The 26,374-nt window shown below is 39.4% G+C and overlaps 1 protein-coding gene across 4 annotated transcripts in view; it reads right to left on the reverse strand.

Annotated features, from left to right (window-relative positions):
• Positions 1 to 24,890, reverse strand: part of CD47 (CD47 molecule) — a 45,397-nt gene extending 20,507 nt beyond the window's left edge. For all 4 annotated transcript variants that reach the window (XM_080806326.1, XM_080806325.1, XM_080806324.1 and 1 more), the window contains exons 1-3: positions 24,605 to 24,890; positions 12,517 to 12,864; positions 3,439 to 3,528 (exon numbers count right to left, since the gene is read on the reverse strand). In XM_080806326.1, the coding sequence (XP_080662452.1) occupies positions 3,439 to 3,528; positions 12,517 to 12,864; positions 24,605 to 24,647 (481 nt within the window). In that variant the 5' untranslated portion in view covers positions 24,648 to 24,890. The remainder of the gene's footprint in view (positions 1 to 3,438; positions 3,529 to 12,516; positions 12,865 to 24,604) is intronic.
• Positions 24,891 to 26,374: the final 1,484 nt, after the last annotated feature.

The raw sequence follows: 26,374 nt of genomic DNA on the forward strand, positions 1-26,374 counted from the left end.
GAAACTGAGTTGGTATAGTTTTAAGAACAAAAAGAAAGTGTCCGAAATGTAATACTACTAGAGATTTGTGACTTCAGTTAAGACTCAGTGTCTGGTTCTAAGTCCTCTCCGAGTTGTTTGCTAAGCATAAGATTCTGCTTAAAAATTTGTAAGTTGAAGATAAAGGCAAAGATGTTTAGGAACATTTCCCTGTAAGAAACCTTTGTCTTCAAAACATGGTCTAGGGCTCACCAAGTCCTGCCTTGGCTTCAGCAGTTTAAAAATCTTCTTGGGCTTCAGTAGGATCAATGGCATCCTGAGATACAGTTCAAAATACATTTCTGGTAGAAAGTAACTCATTCTCCTAAAAACAAAGGCATAACCTGTTCTTTACTATACGGTTCGCCTATGGAAAGTCCAAGTTGAATCCTGAACCACCAAAAGACTGGCATTAGAACTAGAACTAGAAAAGCCTCCTGTGGTCAAATACAGACCATAAATGGTTATCTGGTAACCTGAAACGGTTAAGAAGAACTAGAAATCCAGAAAGTGAAAGTCATGGGTGTGAGTTACTATTAATAACTCAGGGGCTTTACGATAATCACACTCTAAAAAACACATAACCGAACGACAAGTAGAAAAGAGAAGGGCTCTCCTGTTTGGTAGAATCTAAGGCCGTAAACAGGAGGTCTCTTAGAAAGGGTACCCCCAAAAAGGTAGACTTAGATCCATGACTATCCTCAAAATGGGACAGAAGCCACAAAATATGCACACTTACATGTTTCCTCAACTGAAATGCGAGTGCTACAAAGCGAGGGGCAATATGCATTTCACTTCCACATCTTGACGCTCTAAGCCCATGCTTAACAAGCACAGGCACCCTGTCAATAGATACTTGTTAAGAAAATTAAACAAAGTAGGTCTACATTCTGCTCTGTCAGTAAGTTTCATCTACCGAGAATGTGTACCCAGATATATGTTCGCTCTTCATGGAAAAAAAAGTTCTCAAAATAAATTCAAAATAAACTAGGGAGGTAGTACAATGTAGTGGTATACAGCACTGGTTCAAATCCCAGTACTACTAGAGAAGAGCTGGGAGACTGTGGGCAAACTGTCAAACCTACCTCAGGTTTTTAATCTACAAAACAGGAATGATAACGATGGCACCTACCCCCACTGAGTTCCTATGAGCTGTAAACGTGATTGCAGAGGTCAGTGCTACCAGCATCCACCATACAGAGCAAGGGTTCCACAGTTATGCAGGTACTCTTATTATTAACACCTTCCAGTGGGAGTCCAAACTGAGTCAATCAAGCATAGAGGCCCGCCTCCACCCCGCCCCCCCCCCCCCGCCACATTTACTTGTTCTAAGGAGAGCTGAAATAAAAAATTCCCACCAAGATATTTTTTTGGCTTCAGAAGCATGTTCTTTAAAATATGATCAGTGGAATAAATATTAAAGAGCATTCAACCTAACAAACTGAAAATTAAAACAAGATTTTTTTTTACCCATCAAATTATTAGCAAAGATTTTAGAATTATGTCAGGATTATGAGGTGAAAAACAGATATTCTCATCTGCAGTAACTGATACAAACTTTCAAGAAACACTTTGGCAGTATGTGTCAAGAGCCTTAAAATATCTCTGCCATTTCTAGTCTTACATATCTTTAGCAGAATTATTTCCATAGTATCAAAAAAATTTGGAAACATCCTTAATATCTATCAAGATGAAAGTTAAGTAAATTAGAGTATAGGCAGCTATAAAAAGATTTCTGAAAACAAGGGGGAAAATCAGGATATATGTATGTAAGTTCTATATGTCCATTTACAGTTTTCTTTTTAAAAGAAACATAACAAAAATGCATAGGAAAAAAAATGAATGGGAAGGAGGAAACTCACTAGAATACACCAATAACTTATTTCCATGTTAGGGGACTTCAGATTTTTGTTTCTGCTCCATAATTTCTTATATTGTATAAGGGGTTCTAAAGTGATATTTATTCTTTAAGTCAGAAAAATTGTAAAGCTTATTTTGTAAGAATATGGCTGATATTTTCTGGTTCAGACAATAAAAACAATGTTACTAACGATAATGCCATGGTCAGCAAACTTCAACCAATCTAAATGCAACAAATCATACTACTGTGAAATAATTTCATAATCTTAAGAAAAGGCTATTCTCTACCTCAATCATATGACATGGGCTTAAGGCCTGGGTCTGCCAATAGAGATAAAGGCTTTCTCCAACACCAGGAAAGACTGAATAGATCCTGATGCTCTATCACTCTTTTTTGTGATATAAAAGGCTTACCAAAATTCTAAGAAAATTTCCACAAGAAGTCTAGACACTTTTTTGAAAATAAAAGTTGTGAAATATCTTGACAGTTGTCACTGTTAGCCCTTTCTTCCCTTTCGTTTGTTTTAGACAAGAGCTGAGAACAGCTTTGAAATCACAGAGCATTTTCCAGAGTGCCACACATTGAGTAGAGCCCACAGAATATATAATCAGTCATCTCTCCTCCATTTTCATCACTTTAGATTTCTGAGTAAAAGTAAAATTCATGAAATATACAATAGGCTAATCCACTACAACATTTTACTAGCTTTCATTTTTTTAAAGGTTGCAGAATGAAATAAATGAGATCAGCAGTATTCATACCTTGCCTTGTATAAATGCTCACTGTCCTATCATTGCATGATAGGGAGATAAGGAATAAATCTTACATGTTAGAAGTTTAATTGTGTAGACTGTCACCTCAGAACTTCATCATTGTAGTAAATTTCTTTTACCAAACTGGTAGGGAAATATGGTTGAGTTTAAGTATCAACCAGAATACATATTTTTACCTAGTAGTGACAATTCCACATTGTTGATGCTAAATCTGAAATAGCAACAAGATTAACTCTGAGAAATTTGCTCACATGATTATCACAGCAAAACATGATTAAAAACCACAATTCATCCATGGCTACTTCCTTAGGGGCTGCAGAATCATGGTAAGGATGACAAAAACATAGTTCAGATGGGGCTTCTCCTAGGATGAACACAGGCACACAGATGAGTGCAAACTAGGAAAACAAAGAGAGGGCAGTCTTAATGCTCAAAAATACAATATCCTGCCATGACACTAATGCAGGGCCGTGACCATCGCTACCAAAACAATGTGTGTAAAGGCTCTGAAAACCTTATAGAGAGAGAGTTTAAGGTATTCTTATTATTAGGATTTCCACTATTCATTCTTAAGAAGTTTTAAAAAAAACCTTAGGAATTAAAAGTGAACTGTAGTAAATTGTGGGGGGGAATATACACTTCAAGAAGAATATTAAGACTATACATTATTTATCACATTATCACATTTCCTAATACAACTCAGATAAAATAGTTCACTAATATTATCTCCCAGAAGTAACATTTTCATCATTAAAACATAAATGAAAAATAGAGATAAATACTTACTCACAATACCAAACTGTCCCCAAGACAGAAGTACAGCCAAAATTGGGAAAATAACAATGAGGATATTTTCGTTTGGAGAAAACCATGAAACTAGGAAGAAAACAAAAATCACAATTAATATTTACTATAATCATGTTAAGTCCTGACACTGAATAGTCAACAATATATTTTTATTGTGAAGACAGAAAACAAAAATAACTTATTAAAGCTGTGGCCTTAAAATAATTACAAATTACACAGTTTACTTATACAGCAAATTTTACTTCTGAAACAGGAAGCTCGTTTAAGTGTTTTTTCCCACATTTTCCCTAACCTGTGATTTATGGAAGGAGACAATACGACACAGGAGCTGAGAACAGGGCTCTGCAGCCATACTGCCTGGCTTGAAACGTAACTCTACGTTACGAGCTTTGGAGGTTTGGACAAAGTCTTAACACCTCTCTGTTCTTTACAGATCTCAACTGTTAAACCAGTACAACATAGCACCTATGCATTGAAGGACTGTTGCAACTATTAACAAAGCTACTACATGAAAAGGACTTAAAACGGGGGCACCTGGGTGCCTCAGTCAGTTAAGCACCTGCCTTCTGCTCAGGTTCCTGGGATCTCAGGGTCCTGGGATGGAGTCCCACCCTGGTTTCCCTGCTCAGCGGGGAGTCCGCTTCGCTCTCTCCCTTTGCCCCTCCCTCCCACTTGTGCTTTCCCTCTCACTCTCTCAAGTAAAAAAATAAAATCTTTGAAAAAGAGAGAGAGAAAGAAAAAAGAAAAGGGCTTAAAACAAAGCTTGGCTATGTACCAAATAGTCAACCTTCACTACGATGACTGTAACGTTAGGTATTAAGGAAGTTTCTGTTAAGTGGGTCACATGTTACCTAGGCAGTAAAAACAGAGCCACACAGTCTATATGAAGGAAACTGTAACCTTAAGATTTCAAATAACTTGAGAACTTTTAAAACATTAAGATTCATTTTATCTTAACACTTAAGAACACTGATTTTATCTATGAACTTTCTTCTTTAAAAATAAAGCCAAATAAATGCGTCAAAGAAATTTCGAAGTTTGCCTGCACATGGGGGATTTGCTGTTTGAAGAGCATTCCTCAATACTGCCCAAAGCAAGCACTGGTGTTCCTCTGCAGTCGACCCTATTCATTCAAATCCCCCCCCCCCGGGGCTCTGCCCTTCCGTTTTGGCATGTGAAGAACCTGGTGGACTTTCCTACCATAATGATATATTTCTTGTATTAACCTTATGTTCAAACCTGGTAAATGTTCCCAATACACAGAATATAACATTATAAATTCTGTCTTAAAGGTATTAGCTTTTCAGAACCTAGCATTTCGCCCTGTGCATACCAGAGACTCAACAGGCTTGCTGCTGAAGGTTCTAACAGTCATGAGGTAGGCTGGTGAGTGAATGGAGGACTGTGTTTCATTTTTTCACAGATCCCTACCGAGAGAGAGATTTTTCAGATATTCTGAATCAATACCTTAATTTCCAACTGTATTACTGAGTATCTTCCTACACCAAAGAAAACCTATTATAATTTGGCCTAAAATCTAAGCAGGAAAAAAATTTTTTAAATTATGCTTAGGTTTTCACATCTAATGTCCAAAGGATTTGATAAAAGCTCTATGATCTGAGGACTATTCCCAATCCATTTATTTTCCCTATCCATTTTCTCTATTATTTTGTTTTGAGTTGTCTATATTAACTCCTCAAATCCTCACAATTATTGTATGAGGAATTACTAACCCCTCCTTAATGCTGAGGAAACTGAGGCACAGTGAACCAAAGATCTTTTTAAATTTTTATTTTATATTTTTTATTATGTTCAATTAGCCAGTATATAGTACCTCATGAGTTTTTCATGTAGTGTTCAACGAGTCATTAATTGCATATAACATCCAGTGCTAATCACCACACATGCCCTCCTTAATACCATCACCCAGTTACCTCATCCCCCCCCCCCCACCCCGGGCTGGTATCCAAGATCTATAATGAACCAAGGATCCTAAGTATCTGAAGTTTTCATGCCCCAAACGGACTTCTGATGCCCCTCTGCCTACTTCACCAAACCTCCCCTCTTGGGCTCCCCCATTTTGGTAGTGCTGACTTCCCCAATTACTCAGACCAAAAACCTTAGAGTCATCCATAACTCCTTGGTTTCTCTCACATGCCACAGCCAGTCACACAGCAAATCTTATGGGCTCTACATTCAAAATACAGCCAGTATCTGATCAAAATAATCAGTAGGTGTTTAAGATAAGCTGACAATGAAATATTCTTTCATTGACCTCTCTCCCTATGCAACAAAACAATCTCAGGATATATTGATAGAAACCTATTAATATGAGGTGTGTCTGACCATGGTCTGATCACTCATTTTCCACTTCACGAATATTTACTGAAATCACACCATGGATAGGGTATTCTAGACATGTAAGGTCTGCTAGTGAACATGGCAAGTGGGACCATGAGCTAGAGGAGAGGGAAGAATTGAAGATCAGACTTTTGAGGAACTGGATTTGAGCCATATGAAGATAGGGAAGAAGAGACACCAAATGAACAGCAAGTTCAAGAAAATAAATGCTGGCTAGAATTTAGTGATACAAGAGGAGATGGGACTCTTGCTGGGACAAGATCATGTTGGGTCCTAACAGCTTGTTATGAGAGTTTGGATTTTATTTTAAGAGTAATGCTAACTGATTGGAAAGCTTCAAGTGTTGGAGAAAAATGACCATGATTCATTTAAAATCTTCTCCAGCAATGTGCAGAATGGATTACAGAAGGAGGATCAATCAGAAAGTTGTAGCAGCAATTGGGTAGTGGCAGGAAGCCAAGGTGTGACCCACAGTCTTGAGTACATTTTCACTCATAACACTTAAAGACACACAGGAAATTGTTCCAAAGGAAGGTGACTAGAACAGGGATCCTGAAACCATTAGCAATGGCTGGAAGAACTGGAGATTTCAACCTCAGGGAAAAATAGAAGCTTTGGAGGGAAATACCATAGTTCTTCTTGTGAGAAAGAAATTACAGGACTGCAAAGTCTGGCCTGACTTAAGTTAGAACTGGAACTGCCTACTAAGAGACTGAGATCCGTTGGGAAGTGAGAGTTTCCCCATGTCAAGGGTTCAGGTAAGAAGTCTGAATGATAACTTCCTGGGGTGTGATAGAAGTAATTCATGAATTAGACAGCGAGAGACTAAATGACTCCTGGAGGACTCCAAGCCTCTCTGTGGAAATAAGAAGTGTTAAGAGACATTTCAGTGACATGCAGAAGGTGGGATAATAAAACAAAGAATACCATCGTCTAAGTGATTCTTAATGGAAACTTACCAGAAGGTTTATTCAAACTTTACACATGCTCCCCTCAGCCCCCACCCCAAGATTTTAATATGTTCTCCATAGTAAGAGTGTGTGTGCGTATATGCATGCGCGCGTGCACGTGCACATTCATTGAGAGGATGTTCCGTCATTCTCTCAGTTCAAAATCACTGCTGCACACCTCTGCCATAATTTATCTCTTCTCACTGACATGAATGTGTTCTCTCTCTCTAATTTGTCAAGGTGGAGAGTCTGAGGATCACCGAATTGGACACTCAAGAACCAAATGAGATGCTGGGGGAAAAAAGCCAATGTTTTATATAAAACCACTTATATGCCCATTAAGCTATTGATTTGTTTTGGTACTACTGTCAGATGACTTTAACTCTTGTTCCTCAGTGGGAGAAAAGAGACAAGATACTTTTCCAAGGTCCTTCTCAAATTTTTTTTTTAAACATTTCATTTAATTATTTGAGAGAGAGAGAGAGAACAGCAGAGGGAGAGGGAGAAGCAGACTCCCCACTGAGTAAGGAGTCTGACATGGGGCTCAATCCCAGGACCCTGGGATCATGACCTGAGCCAAAGGCAGACACTTTACCATCTGAGCCACCCAGGTGCCCTGGTCCTTCTCAATTTTGAATGTCTTTGGCACTAAGAAAAAAGCTTAAAATGGACTAAGAACAATATCAGATATTTTTCCACTTTAGGATTAAGAAAGATAACCCAAGGCAATGTTATTCCATTCATGCTATGGCTGACAACTCTGCCCATTACTCTTCCCCAATTCCTGTTCAGGTAGTGAGGCTCTCAGGAAGATGAACTCATTAGTGGAAAAGCAAAGAAATGATATTAAGAGGGTGTGGTCTATGAATGAGTGTTTAAATTCTTCTTCCCAGCCTAAGTGTTACAAAAACCAAGTACTTTATTTCTTTTATCACTGTGTACAAAATGAGATATAACTGGAAAAAGTGAAAAGATCACTTTAATTGACATAAGTGTGCTTTTCCTTCAAATACATACATGGTAAACCTTCACGAACACCAGTTTCCACAAAAGAAGATCATAATAAAATTTACAAAATTAAAATTCAAGCCAAATTTTTACTTGATGTTTCAGGATTATGATGACTCTTCTGATGTGTTGACTTGTTTAGGCTACTTACATAATCCAGAATTCTAAAGGAGCTCCCCAAATCCCTGCTCCCTGCAATCAGCCATTTGTGATTCCCTCCCCCTTGAAGAAGGGAAGGAACAGTGAATATGATGGCTTTCATCCCCATGATTATGTTGTGTCATATGCCAAAAGGGATTTTGATGATGTGATTAAGGTGCTCAACCTGTTGGCTTCACAAAGGAGCAATTGCCTTTGAGAGAGAGAAGGCTGGTGTAATCAAATGATTACATTTGTGCTTTTCCTGGAAATGAATTCAATATGTGAGAGAGATTCTACCAGAGGAAGGATCTTCTTTGCTGGCTTTACATATGGAAGAGGCTGTGTGGCAAGGAATGAGGCAACCTCTGGGAGCTGAGAGAAGCCCCCAGTGGACATGCAGCAAAGGAGCAAGGACCTCCATCCTACAGTTGCAAGGAACTGAATTCTACCACAATCATGTAAGCTTGGAACAGGACCCTAAACTCCATATGAGAACACAGCCTAGCGGACACCTTGATTTTGGCCTTGTAAGACTTCATGTGGAGAACATAGTTATACCATGATCAGAACTGTGGCCTACAAAACTGTGAGCTAATAAATGGATGCTGTTTTAAGCCACTACATTTGTTTTTTGTTACACAGCACTAGAGACCTATTGCAAGATCTTCCGATACCCTCATGCCAACATCATAAGCATAATATGACGGAAATGGCAACTCTACTGAATTTGAAATAACCTTTTTTAAAGAATTATCTTAATAACTTACTTGGAGAAATGTAAAATTTTAAGCCTCCAAGTGTTTGTATTATTAGTATCAATATAGATATTAATAACAAATTTTGTAACTATTATTTACATTTAGTATTTGGTTATTTTCAAAGAAACCATATAGCATGGTGGTAAAAATCTTGGGTTTTGAAGACAGATCTAGGTTAAATCCTTAACAAGTAGTTTAAATCTCACCTGTTTTCTCATCTGTTAAATGGTAAGACCTATATCTATCTGCTAGAGTTGTTGAGAAGATCATAGGATACGACATATGTGAATTATCTGCTATGTGCTCAAACAAATGTTGTTATTTTACTATTCTTATTTATACTGCTTTCATTTCCTAGAAAGTAGAGATCATGTCTTAGTCATTGTCGGATCTGTAATGTCTAGCACAGTGCCTGGCACATGGTAGGTACTCAATAAATCTTTTTTAAGAGATACTAACTTAGGGGCGCCTGGGTGGCTCAGTGGGTTAAAGCCTCTGCCTTCAGCTCAGGTCATGATCTCAGGGTCCTGGGATTGAGCCCCACATCGGGCTCTCTGCTTAGCAAGGAGCCTGCTTCCCTTCCTCTCTTTCTGCCTGCCTCTCTGCCTACTTGTGATCTCTGTCTGTCAAATAAATAAATAAATAAATCTTTAAAAAAAAAAGAGATACTAACTTATACACATGTCAAACAATTCTGTCATGAAGATAGTATCCCCATTTTACAGATAAAACTGAGGACCACATAGGTTGAGTTTCTCAAACAAGTTATCTTAAACTAGAAAATGGTGAAGTATAGAAAAAGCTTTCTAAATTCAAGTCCTGTGCTCCTTCCATGGTATGATACTATACGCAGACACCACAGGCATATACAACTCTAATTCATATACAGTACTTCTACATATTCCGTCCTCGTGCTCAAAAAAAAAACGCAATGGTCACCATTACCCACATTCCACTAAATAGAATTCTCTATTAAGTAATTTCTATTCCTCCTTTATGCCTACTTTTGCAAAAAAAGCACAACATAGTATAAATGTTTTCTACTGCCTAAATCCCCGAAGTCCACATGATGGGTAAGTATCTCTACTACAGTAACTTTGTATTCCACAGTAAGAGTCCTGCCCCAAATTAACATTTTTGAGCAGAGGAGGTTTCTTTCTTTCTCCAGTCAAAAATGGGTATGAAACAGAGATACCACCAGATGCTGGCAAGGATGCGGGGAAACTAGATTGCTCATATGCTGCTGATAAGAATGTAAAATGAAAAAATCATTCTGGAAAACAGTTGGCAGTTTCTTTAAAAACCTAGCATATACTTACGTATAACCCAGTAATCATACTTCTGGGCATTTATCCAGAGAAATGAAGAAGACTATGTCCACACAGAAACCTGTATACGATTGTTCATAGCAGCTTCATTTATAATAGCCAAAAGCTGGGAACAACCAAAATGTCCTACAATAGGTGAATGGTTAAACAAGCTGTGATATACCCATACCATGGACTACTACTACTTAACCAAAAGAGAGACAGACAGAGACACAGACACACACACACGCAAAGAGAGAGAGAGAGAGAGAACGAACGAACTACTGATACACACAACTTGTATAGTTCTCAAGGGCACTGTGCTGACTGAAAAAAGCCAGTCTCAAAATACTGTATGATTCCACTTACAATGACAAAATCACAGCCACAGAGACTATGTTAATGCTTGCCAGGCTGGGGGTAGTTGGGGAGGGGGCGGGGAGGTGACTATGAAGAGGCTGCATGAGGGAGATCTTTGTGTCAGTGCAGTAGTAATTCTGAATCTTGATTGTGTTAATGGTTATTTAAACATACACATGTGATAAAATGACAAACATACACACATTGTACCACTGTGAACCTGCTGGTTTTGATATTTTACTATAGTTACACAAGAAGTAATCACTGGCAGAAACTGGGCAAAGAGTAGACAGAACCTTTCTGTTCTATCTTTGTAATTTCCTATGAACCTCTAATTACTCCAAAAAATAAAACTGAGTGCAAAGTCAAATGTCTGAGACCTCTGGTAGAGTTTTCTACATTATCTGCAACAAAACAGTATCTTCTCTTTTTAATGGCCCGAAAGGTAAGTACAACTCATTTTTTTACAGGGTACTTTGAAAACAAAAAAATAAATAAAATAAAATAATCACACTTTTATAAAATTATAAACTTTGTCTTCATCTCAGATATTGGTACTTCTTCCCCAACCATCTTCATTTCAGCACCAAGTCTTTCAAATTTCATATCTAGAGCTTAACAGTTTGCCTCTCAGTGACTGACATTGCACTCCAAAATTACTGCTTCTCCCTGGTCTTACTTATCCATTCCCACAAAAGTATACATTCCTTCAGAAAAATTTCAGCTAGATATAAGATTATATAATTCCAGTCACTGTATTTGAATAATTAGACCCTGATGAAAGGTTTGCATTTTTTTAAAAAAGCTCCTTAGTCCAAATAAATATAAAATAAAAGTTACAGTGTAAGAGATTTTCTAGCAGAAATGTTTTCCAAATTCTGCCAACCTGCTCTAAGCTACCTCCTACCCATTTCTCACTGTACAGAAATCCCTCTCCCAATACCCCAGGCCAGGTTCAGCAACTTGTTATCTCACTTCATAAAATAAACATCCCAGGAACACAACCAACATTTGCAAAGCACTATGGCTGATGTAGAACTTACACGCAAGAGATCTTAGTTGATGCTCATTACACTGCAGGACACATAAAAGCAGGGATCTATTTTCCTCCCCATCCCAGAAATAAGGTAACCTGAACCCAGACAATAAACTTCTCAAGATCCTATAGGTAAATAATTAAGTTACAGAATAGGGTACAGAATTCAGACTTTCTGATTCCTAATCCTAAACCATGTCAAAATATTCCATCAAATTAAACAGCCCACTCTCAATCTGGTAACAGACATTTTATAACCATGAACACTAGAAGAATAGAGGCAAAGAGCTGATCCAATTGAATTATTCTGGTTCCATCTAAAGCAGAGTTTCTCAAAGTATGGTCTAATCCTAAAATCAGTAATATGTCTAGTGATTGTAAACAGATATTTCAAAACAGAAAGTCATAATGCACTTGTATGTAGTTGAAGAAATCAACTGGCACTAGAAAGAATAGAAAAGAAAGCAGGCTGTTTACTTTAGCTAATGACTGCTTTATACAACTCACCAAACCACGTTTGTGAAGAAAGAGCAGAATCATGGTGCTATAATCAAGGCTGAATTCAAATACACTGAATTGGATCTCTAGTTCTTCTAAATCTTGGCCAGTGAAAAAAACACCAAAGAAAGCTAAGCATAGGAAACCTTAAGGACTCATCCATGATAACCTGATTTTTCAACCTCCTGATTCTCCTTCTAACCTATTCTCTGCAAACGGGACATGGCTGAGACTTGTCAACCTCTGATCAAAGTGTAAGGTTAAAAAAAAAAAGGCCAAACAGTTGGAAAGAGACTGGAAAATTAATCACATGCAAGAAAGTACTCTTGATGGCAGCAAACAGAAATGCAGAGTAGATGACCTCAGGACTGCTCACCCCAACAGAAGAGTCCTTGGACCAAAAGTTTGAGAACCACACAATATACAAATTAACCAACCACAAAGGAGGTTCACTCTGAAAAGTAGAAAAGGAAATAATACAAAACGCATGATCTTAAAGCTATTAAACATTACATCAGCATTTATTATTAATAGCCAGCTTTTTGATTCAAAGGAGTATCTAGGCCCATTTGCCCCCTTTTTAACAGGACCAGGATGCTACAAGACAAATAAATGGGAAGCTTTTGTAGAAATCTTACCAATTCGGTATTTTAGTTCTATGATGGTTTCGCCTTCTCTGCTTAATTCGGTTACTTCACAAGTATAGTTTCCCACAACAGCTTCTTCCTTATCCATCTCCAAAGATGCAATGCCAGTTAGTAATTTTTGTGGTATGATTTTTGTACTCTTAAACTTATCACCATGAGTGGTCTTCTGCTGAGCTCCATTAAAGGTGAAAATGTCTTTTCCTTTTAATTTCCACTTTACATACATCTCATTAATGTTTGTTGCCTCCACGTTATTAACAAAGCATGGGATGATAACACTTTCATTGCAAGCAGTGTATTCTACAGATTTGGTTATGTTAAATATTAGCTGAGCTGAACCTGAAAAAGAAAAAGAAAATTGTTTCATTTCATTATAGAATTCTATACTTCAGGTTGTTACAAATCCTTAAGATAAAGAGCAATGTTTCACTTGTTCATTTAAGCAAACAGTGCAACTACAGAGAAGACAGGCAAGGTGAAAAAAATCCAAATTATTTTAATATTAATGCACACAGCTGGCAGACAACATTGTAACTTTTCCTTACTCAATCTCAGTAATACAAAGTATACATTACCATATATCTTGGGAATAAATTCAGCAACCCTGTTGGAACATGCAGGTGTAGTATCTAGCTTTGGAAGCTTTGAAGTAATCATTACTGCCTACTGATATATGTAGAAAAATGCTGTCCGAACCATGAAAAAATTTTTAACAGAAAATCAAACTAAATATTATATTTGGTATATACTTCCTCCAAACAGAACTTGCTAAACTGAGAGGAAGTTTATTTCTATGCTTGCCTTGCATTTCCAAAAAAGATGATGGGGTCTACTATACTTTAATACAAGAAAGTAAGCAAGATGAATCACATCACATCTCTCCACGAGGATGGAAAGTCAGAATGCTAAGGAGAAAAACATTCTCCGTGGCTACTTTCCCATTGCAAAATACAGACAGCAATAGTCATTTTGTATGTAAGTATTAGGAAGTGTTATATGCAACAGAAAAGCATTTTCCTACACCTATATTTCACTGAAACCACAGAAAACAATTTCCAAATATATATTACAGGTATTCTTTCCTCCTAGGAACCATAAACCACTAAAAAAAACAAAACAAAAAAAAAAAAAACTAAGAAACAAGTTAATACCAAGAGCAGATACTGCTAATAAATAGGGTATATACTAGTCTTCTCTTATCCATGGCTATGTTTTCTTTGGTTTCTGTTACCTTTGGTCAACCACAGTCTAGAAGCAGATTATCTTCCTCCTAACACATGGTCACACAATCTATAGTAGCCTAACTCTAGGTCACATCACATTGCCTACAGCCTTCATCTCATCAAGTAGGCATTTTATCATCTCACAACATTGTAAGAAGAAGGGTGAGTATAGTACAATAAGATATTTTGAAAAAGAGCGAGAGACCACATTCACATAAATTTTATTATAGCACATTGTTATAACTGTTGTTTTATTATTAATTATTAATGTCAATCTCTTACTGTACTTAATTTATAAATTAAATATAATCATAGATACATACAGAAAAAAATTATGTAGGATTGGTACTATCTGTGGCTTTAGGCATTCACTGGCAGTCTTGGAACATATTCCCTACAGATCATGTGGACTACTGTATTCTATCAATTCTTCTCCGGAGAATAAACTATCATTGCCTTACAAAAGAGGGATTGGAAAAGGACACATAATCACTTACCTTTCATCTAACATGTATGAGAATATGGAGAAATTATAGCTGTCTTCCACACTGTTCAGCCATTTATCAACTCTTTTACCTCAGTAATTAGCAGGCTTCTCCCTCAAAAAACAAAGCACTAACAAATGCAAATAAAACATCAACTTCCATAGTTCATTCTTAAGATTTCTTCTTTCTACATTTGTAAAATGGTAATAAAAATCAGGAGCATCAGATATTATTGTCCTAGGAACATAATTATTATTCAGTAACTGCCCAGTGCATTGAATGCTAGGATGCAGAGTGGAATATGAAGTGGACAATGTTCAGAAAGCCTGAGTACAAATTAAGCAGTTCATTTAACTTTTCTATGCCTTGGTTTACTCTCTGTAAGAGGATCAAAAATGAACACTGGGCTACTTCGCAAAATTGTGGTGAGCATCAAAGGAGAAAAGACCTGGGCAAGGGCTCTCTAACAATACCATGCTATGAAAATGAGGGGCAATACTATACAAGTTAGGTGAGACAGCATTTTAATGTAATGATCTGGACCTCCTCCGATTGGCAGGTCCAAACTGTTTTATTTCTTCAAAGCCTTGGGCTTGTGAGTTGTCCCTGAGCAAGAAGCACTGGGGGTGGAGAGAGGAGGAACTATAGTGTTTGAAAAGGAGAGAAGTTGGGTGCCTAGGTGGCTCAGTCAGTTGAGTGTCCTAACTCTTGATTTCAGCTCAGGTCATGAGCTCAGAGTTGTGGGATCGAGCACCATGGCGGTCTCTGAACCGAGCAGGGAGTGTGCTTGAGATTCTCTCTCTCCTTCTGTCCTCCCCACCTCTCTCTTAAGTAAATAAATCCTTCTTTTAAAAAAAGATTTTATTTATTTATTTGAGTAAGAGAGACAGAGCGCATGCATGAGTGTACATGAGCAGCAGCAGGGGAAGAGCAAGAAAGTGAAGCAGACTTCCTGCTGAGCAGAGAGCCCGATGCAGGGCTCTATCCCAGGACCCTGGGATCCTGACCTGAGCTGAGGCAGACGCTTAATGACTGAGCCACCGGGGTGCCCATGAATAAATCTTTTTTTAAAAAAGGAAAGAAAAAAGTACGATGCTGGAATCAGAAAGAAAAGAGTTAGAAAATATAGCGAAAGGTTTTGAAATGGACAGAAAGATTCCTGAGTGCCCTTTCAATGGAGTACTGGAAATTGTGTGACAAATTCCTTGGGACTATCTCATTCTGTAGGGGCCTATGCCTTTCACTGTGTTTATCTGTCTGAGCTATTTTATAATTTTGGCAAAACTGATGGCAATGCAAATGATTCATGTCCATAGAGGTACAAATAAACTTTGTTCTGCAATTCACTTCTCCCTGGTGGAAGAAGAGATTTCAAAAAATCACGTTTTATTGCCCTGAGGATAATACTGCATCTATTTGAAAATTCATTTCACCATTCCTGATTGCCTATAAATATGTCTGTTCTCTCAATTTTCTTTTAAAACTGAGACGGTTTTACCATCTTGCTGGTTTACTTGTTAATTAACACGTGAAATAAAACCTTTGATACGTGGTCATTTTGTATTTGTTTGAGTCAAGATTCAAAAAATTATTTCCAAAAATTACCCTTTAATAAAAGAGATATAAGTGAAGAGCTCAGTTTTCTTAGCAAACTTTTTTAGAAGTCTCTAAGTAAGAAGGGGTTGGTGAAAACTAGAATTTCATCTTACATTTAGAGAATGAGTTTTCTAAAAAATCAGAAAGCACTAATTGCACTGCATTTTTTGTTGCAATAGAACAATCTTATAGCTGAAGCAATTTAAGTAGAATAAATACTATCAATAAAACTCAAAGTAAAACTGACCTAGATAAGCCATAACTTGAATAACCCTTGTGCTAATTAATAAATAAGGGTAGTCTAAAAATGTCACTCCACCAGCTGTTAATGACAGCTTCATCCTCTATAAACATTTATTTTAAAAAAACCAAAACTATTAAACAGTAAAATTATCTGATTTGGGTTTTCTATCTTTTGCCTACTGCTTTCTGATGAAACATCAAAGTGAAAAAAAAAAGATTTAAAATATAGAGAGCAAATAAAAGCACATAGATAATTAACATGAATAAGGAAACTCTCTGAATAATCAAGATACGCCTCTAGCAGTCTAAATCAGATAGGAATAGATAAATATAACTAATCATCAGTGATGCAAGAGCTACAGATAAATTAACAAATGAAATGGGGAAATTATTTTATATAAACTGCCAAAAATACTGGACTTTACAACCTCTGTTAATACAGACCACCAACTGAAACCATCTCCGACCATAGAACTGAAAACAGCTATTATATGTTGCAGAGAAGGCTCAATACATTGTAGTCACAGCACACAAGTCTAGCTCTGAAACGTACAAATGCAAAAAACATTTATTGAGAATTACCTGATCTGAAACATTGTGATAGGATGAGGGGATACAATGACAGAAAAAAGCAGCAATTATCTTTTGGAAGCTTTCAATTCTCATTTGGAACTATGATACATACTTTTTGTAACAGGAAGTCCTAAGTGCTATCCTTCCGTATGAACAAAGTGCTATAGATGGGCAGGAGAGTAATCAGTCTTACAGAATTCTAAGGAAATTTGCATTGCTACTAGGGGAACAACAGAAGACTGTCACAGCTCCCACCCATCTGGGCCTTCAATCATTTATCTTTTTATATGTTCCATGCAAAACCTCTCTCTCTCCTTTGTAACCCTTAAATCATTCCCCTTTTGCAAAAGCTTATCCTGTACTCTCCAAAGAAGCCGTATTTCTTGAGCCCTTTAAATGAGAAGCCAGAAGCTTCCAATACTTCCTACCTATATATTTACCTGCAACCCCAACTATCCACACCCTCCTCACCTTCCTCTTCACAATTGTATTCCTTAATCCATTAGTTTACACTTCTGCCTCCACACCCACTAGTCACCCCAAGGACTTTCCCTAGTTGATTATTAGCTTCTTAACATCCCCCATGCCATTCACGGGTTATTTTTTAACATATAAAAAATGCTTAAATATCAGTCAACTTTTAAAAAAATTACTCATACTTGTCTCTCTCTTCCCGAGCACCCTAAAACAATAATCTAAATGCATTTCTTCACCTCCTATTCACTTCTTAAGTCTCTGCCACCTGGCCTTTACCTCTTCCTCGCTGTAACAGTTCCTTCCAAAGCTGCCAATAATCCCTTATGAGAAACTGAAATGTGCACGGTTTACTCTCTATCTCGAATATTCTATAGCTCCTGGGCCAATAGGCAGCTCCTTTCTTGCTCTTATCTCTTGGCCTCTGATAGTTCTTGATTCTGAATTTCCTCTTACAGCTTTGTCCACTCCATAACAGCTTTCTTTCTTTATTGAAATCTAGTCCTTGACTCACAATAAATATTAGTGTTCCTCAAAACTCCATATACAGCAGTGCCCTCTTCCCAACCCCCGATGCCCAGCATTCTCTCTTACTCCACAGTTAAACTACCTACACACTCTTTGTTTAACCAGGCCCCACTTTCTCCTTAACTGCAGACCTGGAAAGTCAACTGTCTGCTGTGTACTTCCACTTGGATGTACTACAGTTAATTCAAAGTCAACATGTCCAAAAACCTATTTACCCTCTTCCTAGCCTCCTCCCAAAACCTCACCATCTGAAGTATTTTCTATTATCTATCAGTCAACCAGACCTGGACCTAATAAGAATCATGCTAGATCTCTCCCTCTCCTTAGTTATAAAGAATCTGTAGTAGGCCCAACCTATTTAATGATTCCTCGATCCAATGTCTGTTGTATGTATTAGACATTTATCATCTCTCTTTTGAGATATTGCCATAACCTCTTAACTAGCTCCCTACCTCCAGCCTCAATGTTTTCCCATTTCAGCCCCAATGTATTTTCCACAGTTCTCAAAATAACTGTTCTAAATGCAAATGTGAACTCTTCTGCTTAATATACTTTTAACAACACCCCTCTCCCTGTTTCAAGCTAAATTCTAAGTGCATTAGCATGGAATACAAACTAGGTCCTTCAAGATCCTGTCCAGCCCCACCTCCTGTACTCCTTCTTTTCCAAACTAAGCTCCAATCATAATGACTTCCTGCAATTCTATGAATATGCAAATGCCCTTCATCTCCATCCATGCCTTTGGACATGCTGGCAAACACTTGTTCATGCAGTGTCCAGGTAAGAGCACACACTGTGACTTGCACTTTCTCCTTGTATAACCATTGGCAAGTTATTTAACCTCTGTAGCTCAGTTTCTTCATCCACAAAATGTGAACTGAAGTAGTGTATACCTCATAGAGACTCTTTGAAGACTTAATGAGATAATGAATATTAAGTTCTTATTGCAGTATTTTCACATACATAGGAAATGTTCAATAAATGGCAGCTACAGTTTGCTAACTTGGTTCTTCCTGCTAGAACCCAAGGGAGATGTTCAATCCTATTCCTCTTCCCTACCACTGCTCAATTGTATTCATTCCCTCCTTATTGCTCCTATTGTCCCCTGTTCAAGTGTTGTCACTGCACCTACTACTGAATCTTGAAATTGCTGTTTTACTTAACTGATCTCACCATTAGGCTCAAAAGGTAGAGAAACAAGGATAATGTCTTCATTTGGCATCCTATGGATCCAGGGTCTAGCAAGCACAAACCCGTACATTCCTTATAAATGTAAAACATTTAAAGTATGAATCCCAAGAAAGGAAAATTGTATCAGAGAGGATTTACTCTTCTTCCATATGCCAAGAAAATCCTCCACTACTTCTCACTTCAATAGACCTGATTATAGAATGGAGAAGCTACATATTTTAATAGAAAATCTCGATCACATCAGTTGCAGATTGCATAGAAGAATTTCTTAAAAATTACATGAATGTGTTTAAGAACGATCTTCCTAGAGGATGATGTTTAAACTAGGTCTTGAAGGATGAGTAGGAATTAAATAGGAAAGGAAAGGCTTTCTAGTCAGAGTATATAACATGTGCAGAGGAATGAGGAAAAGTAATTGGAGGCAGAAGATTCTTCAAGTGAACTTTAGGAAAAAGGGATGGTTAAGAAATAGTGTAAAGGTTTCCCTGAATGCCATTCTGAAGAACTGGGACTTGATAATATAAGCAAGAGCAAAACATGTGGATTTACTTGCATTAAAAAAAAAAAAAATACAGCAGCATGAAGGGTGAACTAAGGGCACGAAGGAAGATGGGAAAGGGAGACCCATCAAGAGATCACTGTAATAGTCCAGGTAATTGACACCTGGAGAGAAGGCCAAAATATTACAGTAAAAAACAAAGAACATCAACATAAGTTGGATGTGGGAAGTAAGGGAGAAGAGGAGGAAAAAATTAAAGTTGTTTATTAAAGTATGAGTAACTGGTTAGATTGTGGATTTTATAGAGAAAAGAGATTTTTGGAGATCTACATGGGAATAATCTTTCAATATTTAATAGGCTGAGTATTAAAGTACCTGTGGTAAGATGAAATAAGGATGTCCAGTAGACCCCAGGACATACGGATCTGAATTTAAGAAGAAAGGTCAGAGCTATGAAGACTTGGGAATCACCAAGATCACAGCTGGTAGGTGAAATTGTGAGCATAAACAAGATTGCCCAGAGGGTTCCTACAAAGCAAACACAGCAGGAACCAGAGATAAAATGTTGAGGAGCACCAATATTTATGGAAAACAGTTAAAGAGGAATAAACCACGGAAGTGAGAAAAAGAAGTGAGAGCAGCAAAAAATACCATTGTGGACATCAAAGAAAGGTCTTCATGTGGACAAAACAGATGTTAAATAGTATGAGTAAAAACAGCCTCTAGATTGAAAACTACATCATTATCTTTTTTTACCTACAACAATGTCAATAGACTGGTGGGATCAAAAGTCAGATTGCATTTGGGAAGTGAATAGGAGGGAAGAATGAAGAGGCATTCTCTTTCAATTAATTTTGCAGTGTAAAAAAGCAGAGGAGAAGGCAGCAGCAAAAGTGTAGGCACCAGGGCAAGGTTTTTCAGTTCTTCTAGTTTGTTTTGTAATATGGGGTAAAACTTGAGCATGCGTGCAAGCTAAAGTAAAGGAGCCCGTGGAGAGGGAAAGATCTAAAATGAAAGAATGAAGAATTAAGCTGAGTTGGGCAGGTCTCCAAAATGGCGAAAGTGAAAGAGCTGTAGACAGGTGAACCTTTCCTTGGAAAGGTGAATAGGTATACTTCTGAAACTGAGGGAGGGAAGAGAATGAGAAGGTTGCTTAAGAAATTGTAGATAAGTTTAGTAATGGTGGGAGGGAAGCTGAGAGAGTCCACACCACACATCACTATTTTTTGCAGTAGAGTAGGAAGTTAATTAGCTGCTTGAAATGGATGTTCAGGAATGGCGAAGAAGCCCAACAGTCACTGAGGTAAATGAAGCAAAGCTCATGAACAAAGATACCTGCTGACAGAGAATCCTACCACTTTTTGCCATCAGATTAAGCCCCTGTTATGAAGAACTAGAGTCTTAAACTGAATCGGGTTACAATGAGGGTCAAAAGGGGAGATTCAGACAGCTCTACCTCAATAGAGACCAAATAAGGTCTAGGGTAAAGCAGGCACGTCCACAAGGTGTTTAGTTCTGACTCAAATTCCCTACTAGATTTAAAGTGGCCTTATAAGAACAGAAGTGATAAACCTAGAATTACAGGGGAGATAGCAGTTTCAAGTCAGTAACATCCAGAATTATGGGCTTACCATGCATTTAAAATATACTAGATGTCACCAGGAGATAAAAACAAACAAACAAAAATCCTTACTCTTGGGGGCGCCTGGGTGGCTCAGTGGGTTAAGCCTCTGCCTTCAGTTCAGGTCATGATCTCAGGGTCCTGGGATGGAGCCCCCATCGGGTTCTCTGCTCAGCAGGGAGCCTGCTTCCCCCTCTCTCTCTCCGCCTGCCTCTCTGCCTACTTGTGATCTCTCTCTGTCAAATAAATAAACTCTTTAAAAAAAAATAAAGATTAAAAAAAAAAATCCTTACTCTTTGTAAACTACATTTTAAGTTACTGAGAGGCATATGGTCTGAAATTTATCTGTTATGCCCAGGAGGGCCTTGCACGGTGCTTAGAACATAGCATGGGCTCATACTAGTTTGCAACGGAAAAAGCAGTTTCGACAGACCCCGCACTTGCCAAATGCCTCGCCTTGTCTTGCCTTTAACCCGTAAGAGTGACGTGTATTCAAATATGCACATTTATTCTCTTAATTTGTATCTCAAAACCTGGGGCTAATCAGATTCTGAGTCTTACCTAACTGTCCCATAGATAACAAATGCAATATTCAGAGGAGGGTATAACTATAATTTCTGTTTCAACTCTATGTAACTATGAAGGAGAAAAATCCAGGTTCTCTTGCCTCAGTCTAGGAATATCAAGATCAAATTTCTTGGGTGCTCCATATTTTTTTACTTTAGTACTACAGTAAGTTTAACAAAATTGATCCTACACTATTATTCTTGTTCTTTTATCATGGAAGAACTATCTGCACTAGGACACAATGTAAAAGTTATTTTATGACAACGCAAGAAAGAGTACATTATATTAGGCTGAGACAAAGGTGTCAAAATACAGAGATTTTTATCTTTTTTATATAAAATTTATATCTTTTTTATACAAAGGCTAACAGCAAAAACCTTAAAGATGGCTAAAATGATTATATGAAAACTGTATCACAAAAAGAACATTAGAGTATCAAATAAGCAATGCTTATTTGGCTATAGGTGAATGCACATTAGGAAATGCAAACTGGTTTAATAATAAGAGTGATTACTGTGGACTTGAACATTTATCAAACTTAGGAAAAACACCTATTTTTCTTCTTTAGAACCTGGCCTTTCAAATCTTCATTAACAACTCAGTGGCAAAGATAAAACATCTGCCAAAATACAGATGACAGCATGAGCAAGTGTCCTAATGGTAGGCATTTAGTGTAATGCTTTAACACACTGCCTCTAAACTGCTGGGGTGGCCCCATAAATAAATACTTCTAAATAGGCATTCACTTCCTTAAAATGGCAACTTGTGTTTAAGAGTAATATATTCCTTAAGAGGAAAGAAAACATTTTCATTTAAGCAAGACAAATCACTGCCAGCCTTATATAATAAAATTATTTTCTAATTATGTGTACTCTTGATTTTAAAAACTCACTTCGAACAAAGAAAAATTATTCAACCAGTGAAAAAACAGTCCATGTCACCATCATTATTTAAGTCAAGTTTTATTTGCCAGTTACTAAAAACTACTGAAACTACCAATGTGCTTAAACAAAGTATAATTGGACTTATAGGGGATGGGAGAGGAAAGGAACGTAGTAATTCATTCTGCAGCTTATAAACCAATAGGGGGGGTTGCAGTTTGCCTGTAAGTAGATGGAAGGAGCATTTCAGGTAACTTCTTTTGCCATAAAGGTCAACTGAAACTGAGTGGCTTCCAAAAAATGCCTTTGATTACCAATCATCTATAAATGAAACTGAAAGCAAAATCAAACTTCAGGACAAATAAACACACATCTGTGACTGTTTTACTCATTTTGAATTCTAAATTCAGTCTCTCAAATACCCTGGTTGATAATGACTTGTGTTCTGAGACGGTTATGGTATTTTCATACTTGCCTTTTTTAAAACTACATATTAAACACACAAAATCCACTATATCTTATAACAAATGCTATCACTTTCTGTTTTATAGTCAATACTTCACAGAACTCAAATGTATAATGCTTCTATTTTGCTTTTTTTCAGGTTATTATTAAGTACAATGAAATACTATAAATTGTGAATTCTGTGACTATGTAGGGAATTGAGCATATTAATATTGCATGTAAATGAGTGCTAATTATATGTGACTTAACTATTATTAAATAAGGCCTAGCCCCAAAAGTACCATTATAGCTGTTCTTTCCCATCTGCTTGAAAACAGGACCACTGTTTTTTTAATATATGATTTACATTTTTTATTCTTCGGACTAGCTTTGATGCCTACAGTCTGAATTCGTGATATTTTATTACAAATTTGTAATTTGGTCCAATACGTAGACTTTCTGATCATACAACAGGTTTCTGAAAGCAGTATTTTCGTTATAGTAATAGTAATGGCAACAAGCCATTAATGATGATGACAAGAAATAGTACCTTATCTAATGATCAGCTCTTTATAATAAAGATATCAACAACTCCAACAACCCAGGATGTTTCAGAGATTGGAGAAAGTGGTAAGCAAAGATTTAAGGGCATAATGGAAATGGCTTGAAATCACAAGCGTTTATAAATGGCACAGTGAGGCTAATAATCAGTTTAAAATCTAATTAATTTAGCATTCTAGAATTAAATGTAACAATTGCGTCTGCTACTCAAATTCAATACTGAATCTTACAAAAAGTTCACATAAGACTGTATAGATGTAAAGCATGACAAGCACTGTAGAACCACGAAAATTCCTATTCCTCACTTTTTACAGATGAAGCACACTTTGGGGGGGGGAAGCATAATGGATTCCATATGGGGGGGCCAACCGCCTTTGGTATTGAAAGACACCAAATCCCACTCTGTTGCAAATACGTTTTGACTGGAGGTTATAGTCTTCATATTTCAAGCGAAATCTGGATTACTATTAAAACGGTTCACCCAAATAAAGTGGAAAAATTTGAACGTACAATTTGGACTATATTAAAGTGGTTGATAGGGCGTGGGGGTAGTAGAGTTTCCAGGTAGCTTATTTCTAGGGTTAAAAAAAAAAGGCGGCCAGAAGATTCTTCTGATTAAATGCTTGGTTGGAAATGCAACTTAATTGTTCCTTTACGTTTCTTTAACTCTATATTCATGTAGGAGGGCAAACAGGAGAAATCCCGTCTTGCAGACTTCTCCAAAATGCGCACTTCTATCGCAAGAGGCCCGGGCCCTCCCACTCTCCCTCCTTCATCCCCAAATGCGTTTGAGCACCGAGGAGGAAGAGGGGTGCAAAAGAGGGGGGCCCCTAACAGTTGCCAACCCTCGCCTCTGATCGCGCCCTTTCTCTCTACAGTTAATTTCTGCGCGAGATGCACGGCTCAGAATCTTCCTCGGTGTGCATCTGGAGGTGGAGTGCGGGGGAAGGAGATAAACCCCGCTCTCACCCTGGGGGAAGAGGAAGAGGAGGGAAAGGAAGGAAGGGGGCGCAGGATTACCCTCGGGCCCTCCTACGTTCGCACCCGGAACGAGCAGGGCCCGCGCGTCCCGCGCTCTGACCACCCTCTCCAGAGCGCCGCCGGGCCAGCCGGGGCGCAGCCCACACACCCGCGGGGGCGCCTCGGGGGCGGCGAAACACGAGCCTCCGAGCCAGGAGAGAGGGGCCACTCACCGCAGCTCGCCGAGCCCAGCAGCAGCACCACGAGGGGCAACATCTCCGCGGCCGCCGCGGGGTCGCCGCCGGCGCCGCCGCAGGTGTCTCGAGCAGCCGCCGCAGTTGTTACAGGCAGGACCCGCCGCCGCCGCTGTCACGGCAGGACCGGACGCCGCCGTCCGTCACAAGCAGGACCCGCCGCCCAGGCTGCCTGGCCGCGCGCACGCGCGCTCCTGCCACCCCACGCCCGCTCCCCCCGCTTCTCCCGCCGCGCGAGCCGCGCACGCGCACGCGCCCCCGCCCCGCCGCCGGGACTGTTGACGCGACGCCCTCCTGCCTTGCGGTCTCCAGTCTCCGCTCCAGTCCGCTCCGACGAGGCCTGGATCCGACTCCCACCCAGTGGCACGCGCCGGACTCGCCGGTCACGTCCCGTCATCGCCCCCAGCCCCCAGCCCCGCGGTCTGTGTGCCAACCCGCCACAGGAGGCTGCGGGCCGAGCGTGTGTGCGAACGCTCACCGGGGACTTCCCTGCACCCGCCCTGTCCGCGGTTCCCTCCCGCCTCTCTCACGGTCCCGGGCCCCGTATCCTCCGTGCGCCGGTCCTCTCCCGCTTTCACGTCCGCCCTCACGCTTCAGGAGCGCCACCCGTTGCTGCTCCCTCGGACCCGGGCGCCTCGGCCTGCGCGAGCCCCCGCGCTCTCTCCCCTCCCGGGTCCGACGTCCGCCCGCGCGTCGACCCTGCCGCGCCCGAGCCCCCACCTCTGGCCGCGCCCCCTAAACACGGTCCCTCGACCCCGGGCGCGTGTCGCGTGGGGCGTCGCTACGCCTCCCAGCGGTCGGGGAGCCCCGGGGGCTTCGGGGAGGGCCGGGCGGCGGCCGGGCCTGTCCGCAGCGAGCTCCCGCTCGGCCTCGGGGCCCCCTGCCGTCCGCGGTTCAGCGAGCTCCTGCCGCCCCCTGGGATGTTGTTTCCGCTGCGGTTGTGGGCTCCCGGCGCTGTTTCTCGCCTTGTCCGTTAGTATTTTCCTCCTTTGAACCGGGTTCCTCAAACAGCTCGGCCGTGGAGGTAAACATTTTTGGGTGTGGTTAACGCCGAGCTCCCGAGCCCCCGGGGGCAATCAGGCATGATTGTACACCTTGGCCGACACACGGACACACTCGGGACATCCCTTCAAGGACCCTCCTGGAGCCTAGTGAGTGACAGCGACTCGCACGGCCCTCTACAGTTTGGGGTTAGCTTGCTTGAATAATGGGTTCGAAATGCGGACTGGGACTTTGTCTCCCTGAATCACACAGGACACATCATTCTTCCTGAAGCAAAAGCTCTACCTTTAACACTTACCCTAAATGATGAACTCTCTTGTCAAAAAGTCAGGCTCCGGCGGCTACTCTAATGGAGTGCGTATCTGTCTGCTCCCTTGGTTGTTTTTCTCTTACGTGGTGGAAAAGAAAGCAGTGTCCCACCACAATATCCCACGTCTCCAAATCCTCTACCCGTAGTGACTCCTCCATTGCATCCCATCCCCATGTAATAAAATCCAGGAAATAAAATTGCCCCCTCTGACACTGTAGTGGTATATTGTATACGTGTGTGAATTTTCCCTATAATTATTTTGTCGTGTAAACCTCTATTCTTTCAAATCGGAGAACATTTTAAGTATTCCCTCCTCTAAGACTTCCTGTTGAGCTGTGAAAACAGAAGGGGTTTAATAAATGTGTGGATGTGACTTGAGGCAACGGTTGTTCCAGTGAAATTTGATTGTTTTTTAATGATTAGAAAAAGAAAGAAAA

This window comes from Martes martes (genome assembly GCF_963455335.1).
Source record: "Martes martes genome assembly, chromosome: 1".
NCBI lineage: Eukaryota > Metazoa > Chordata > Mammalia > Carnivora > Mustelidae > Martes > Martes martes.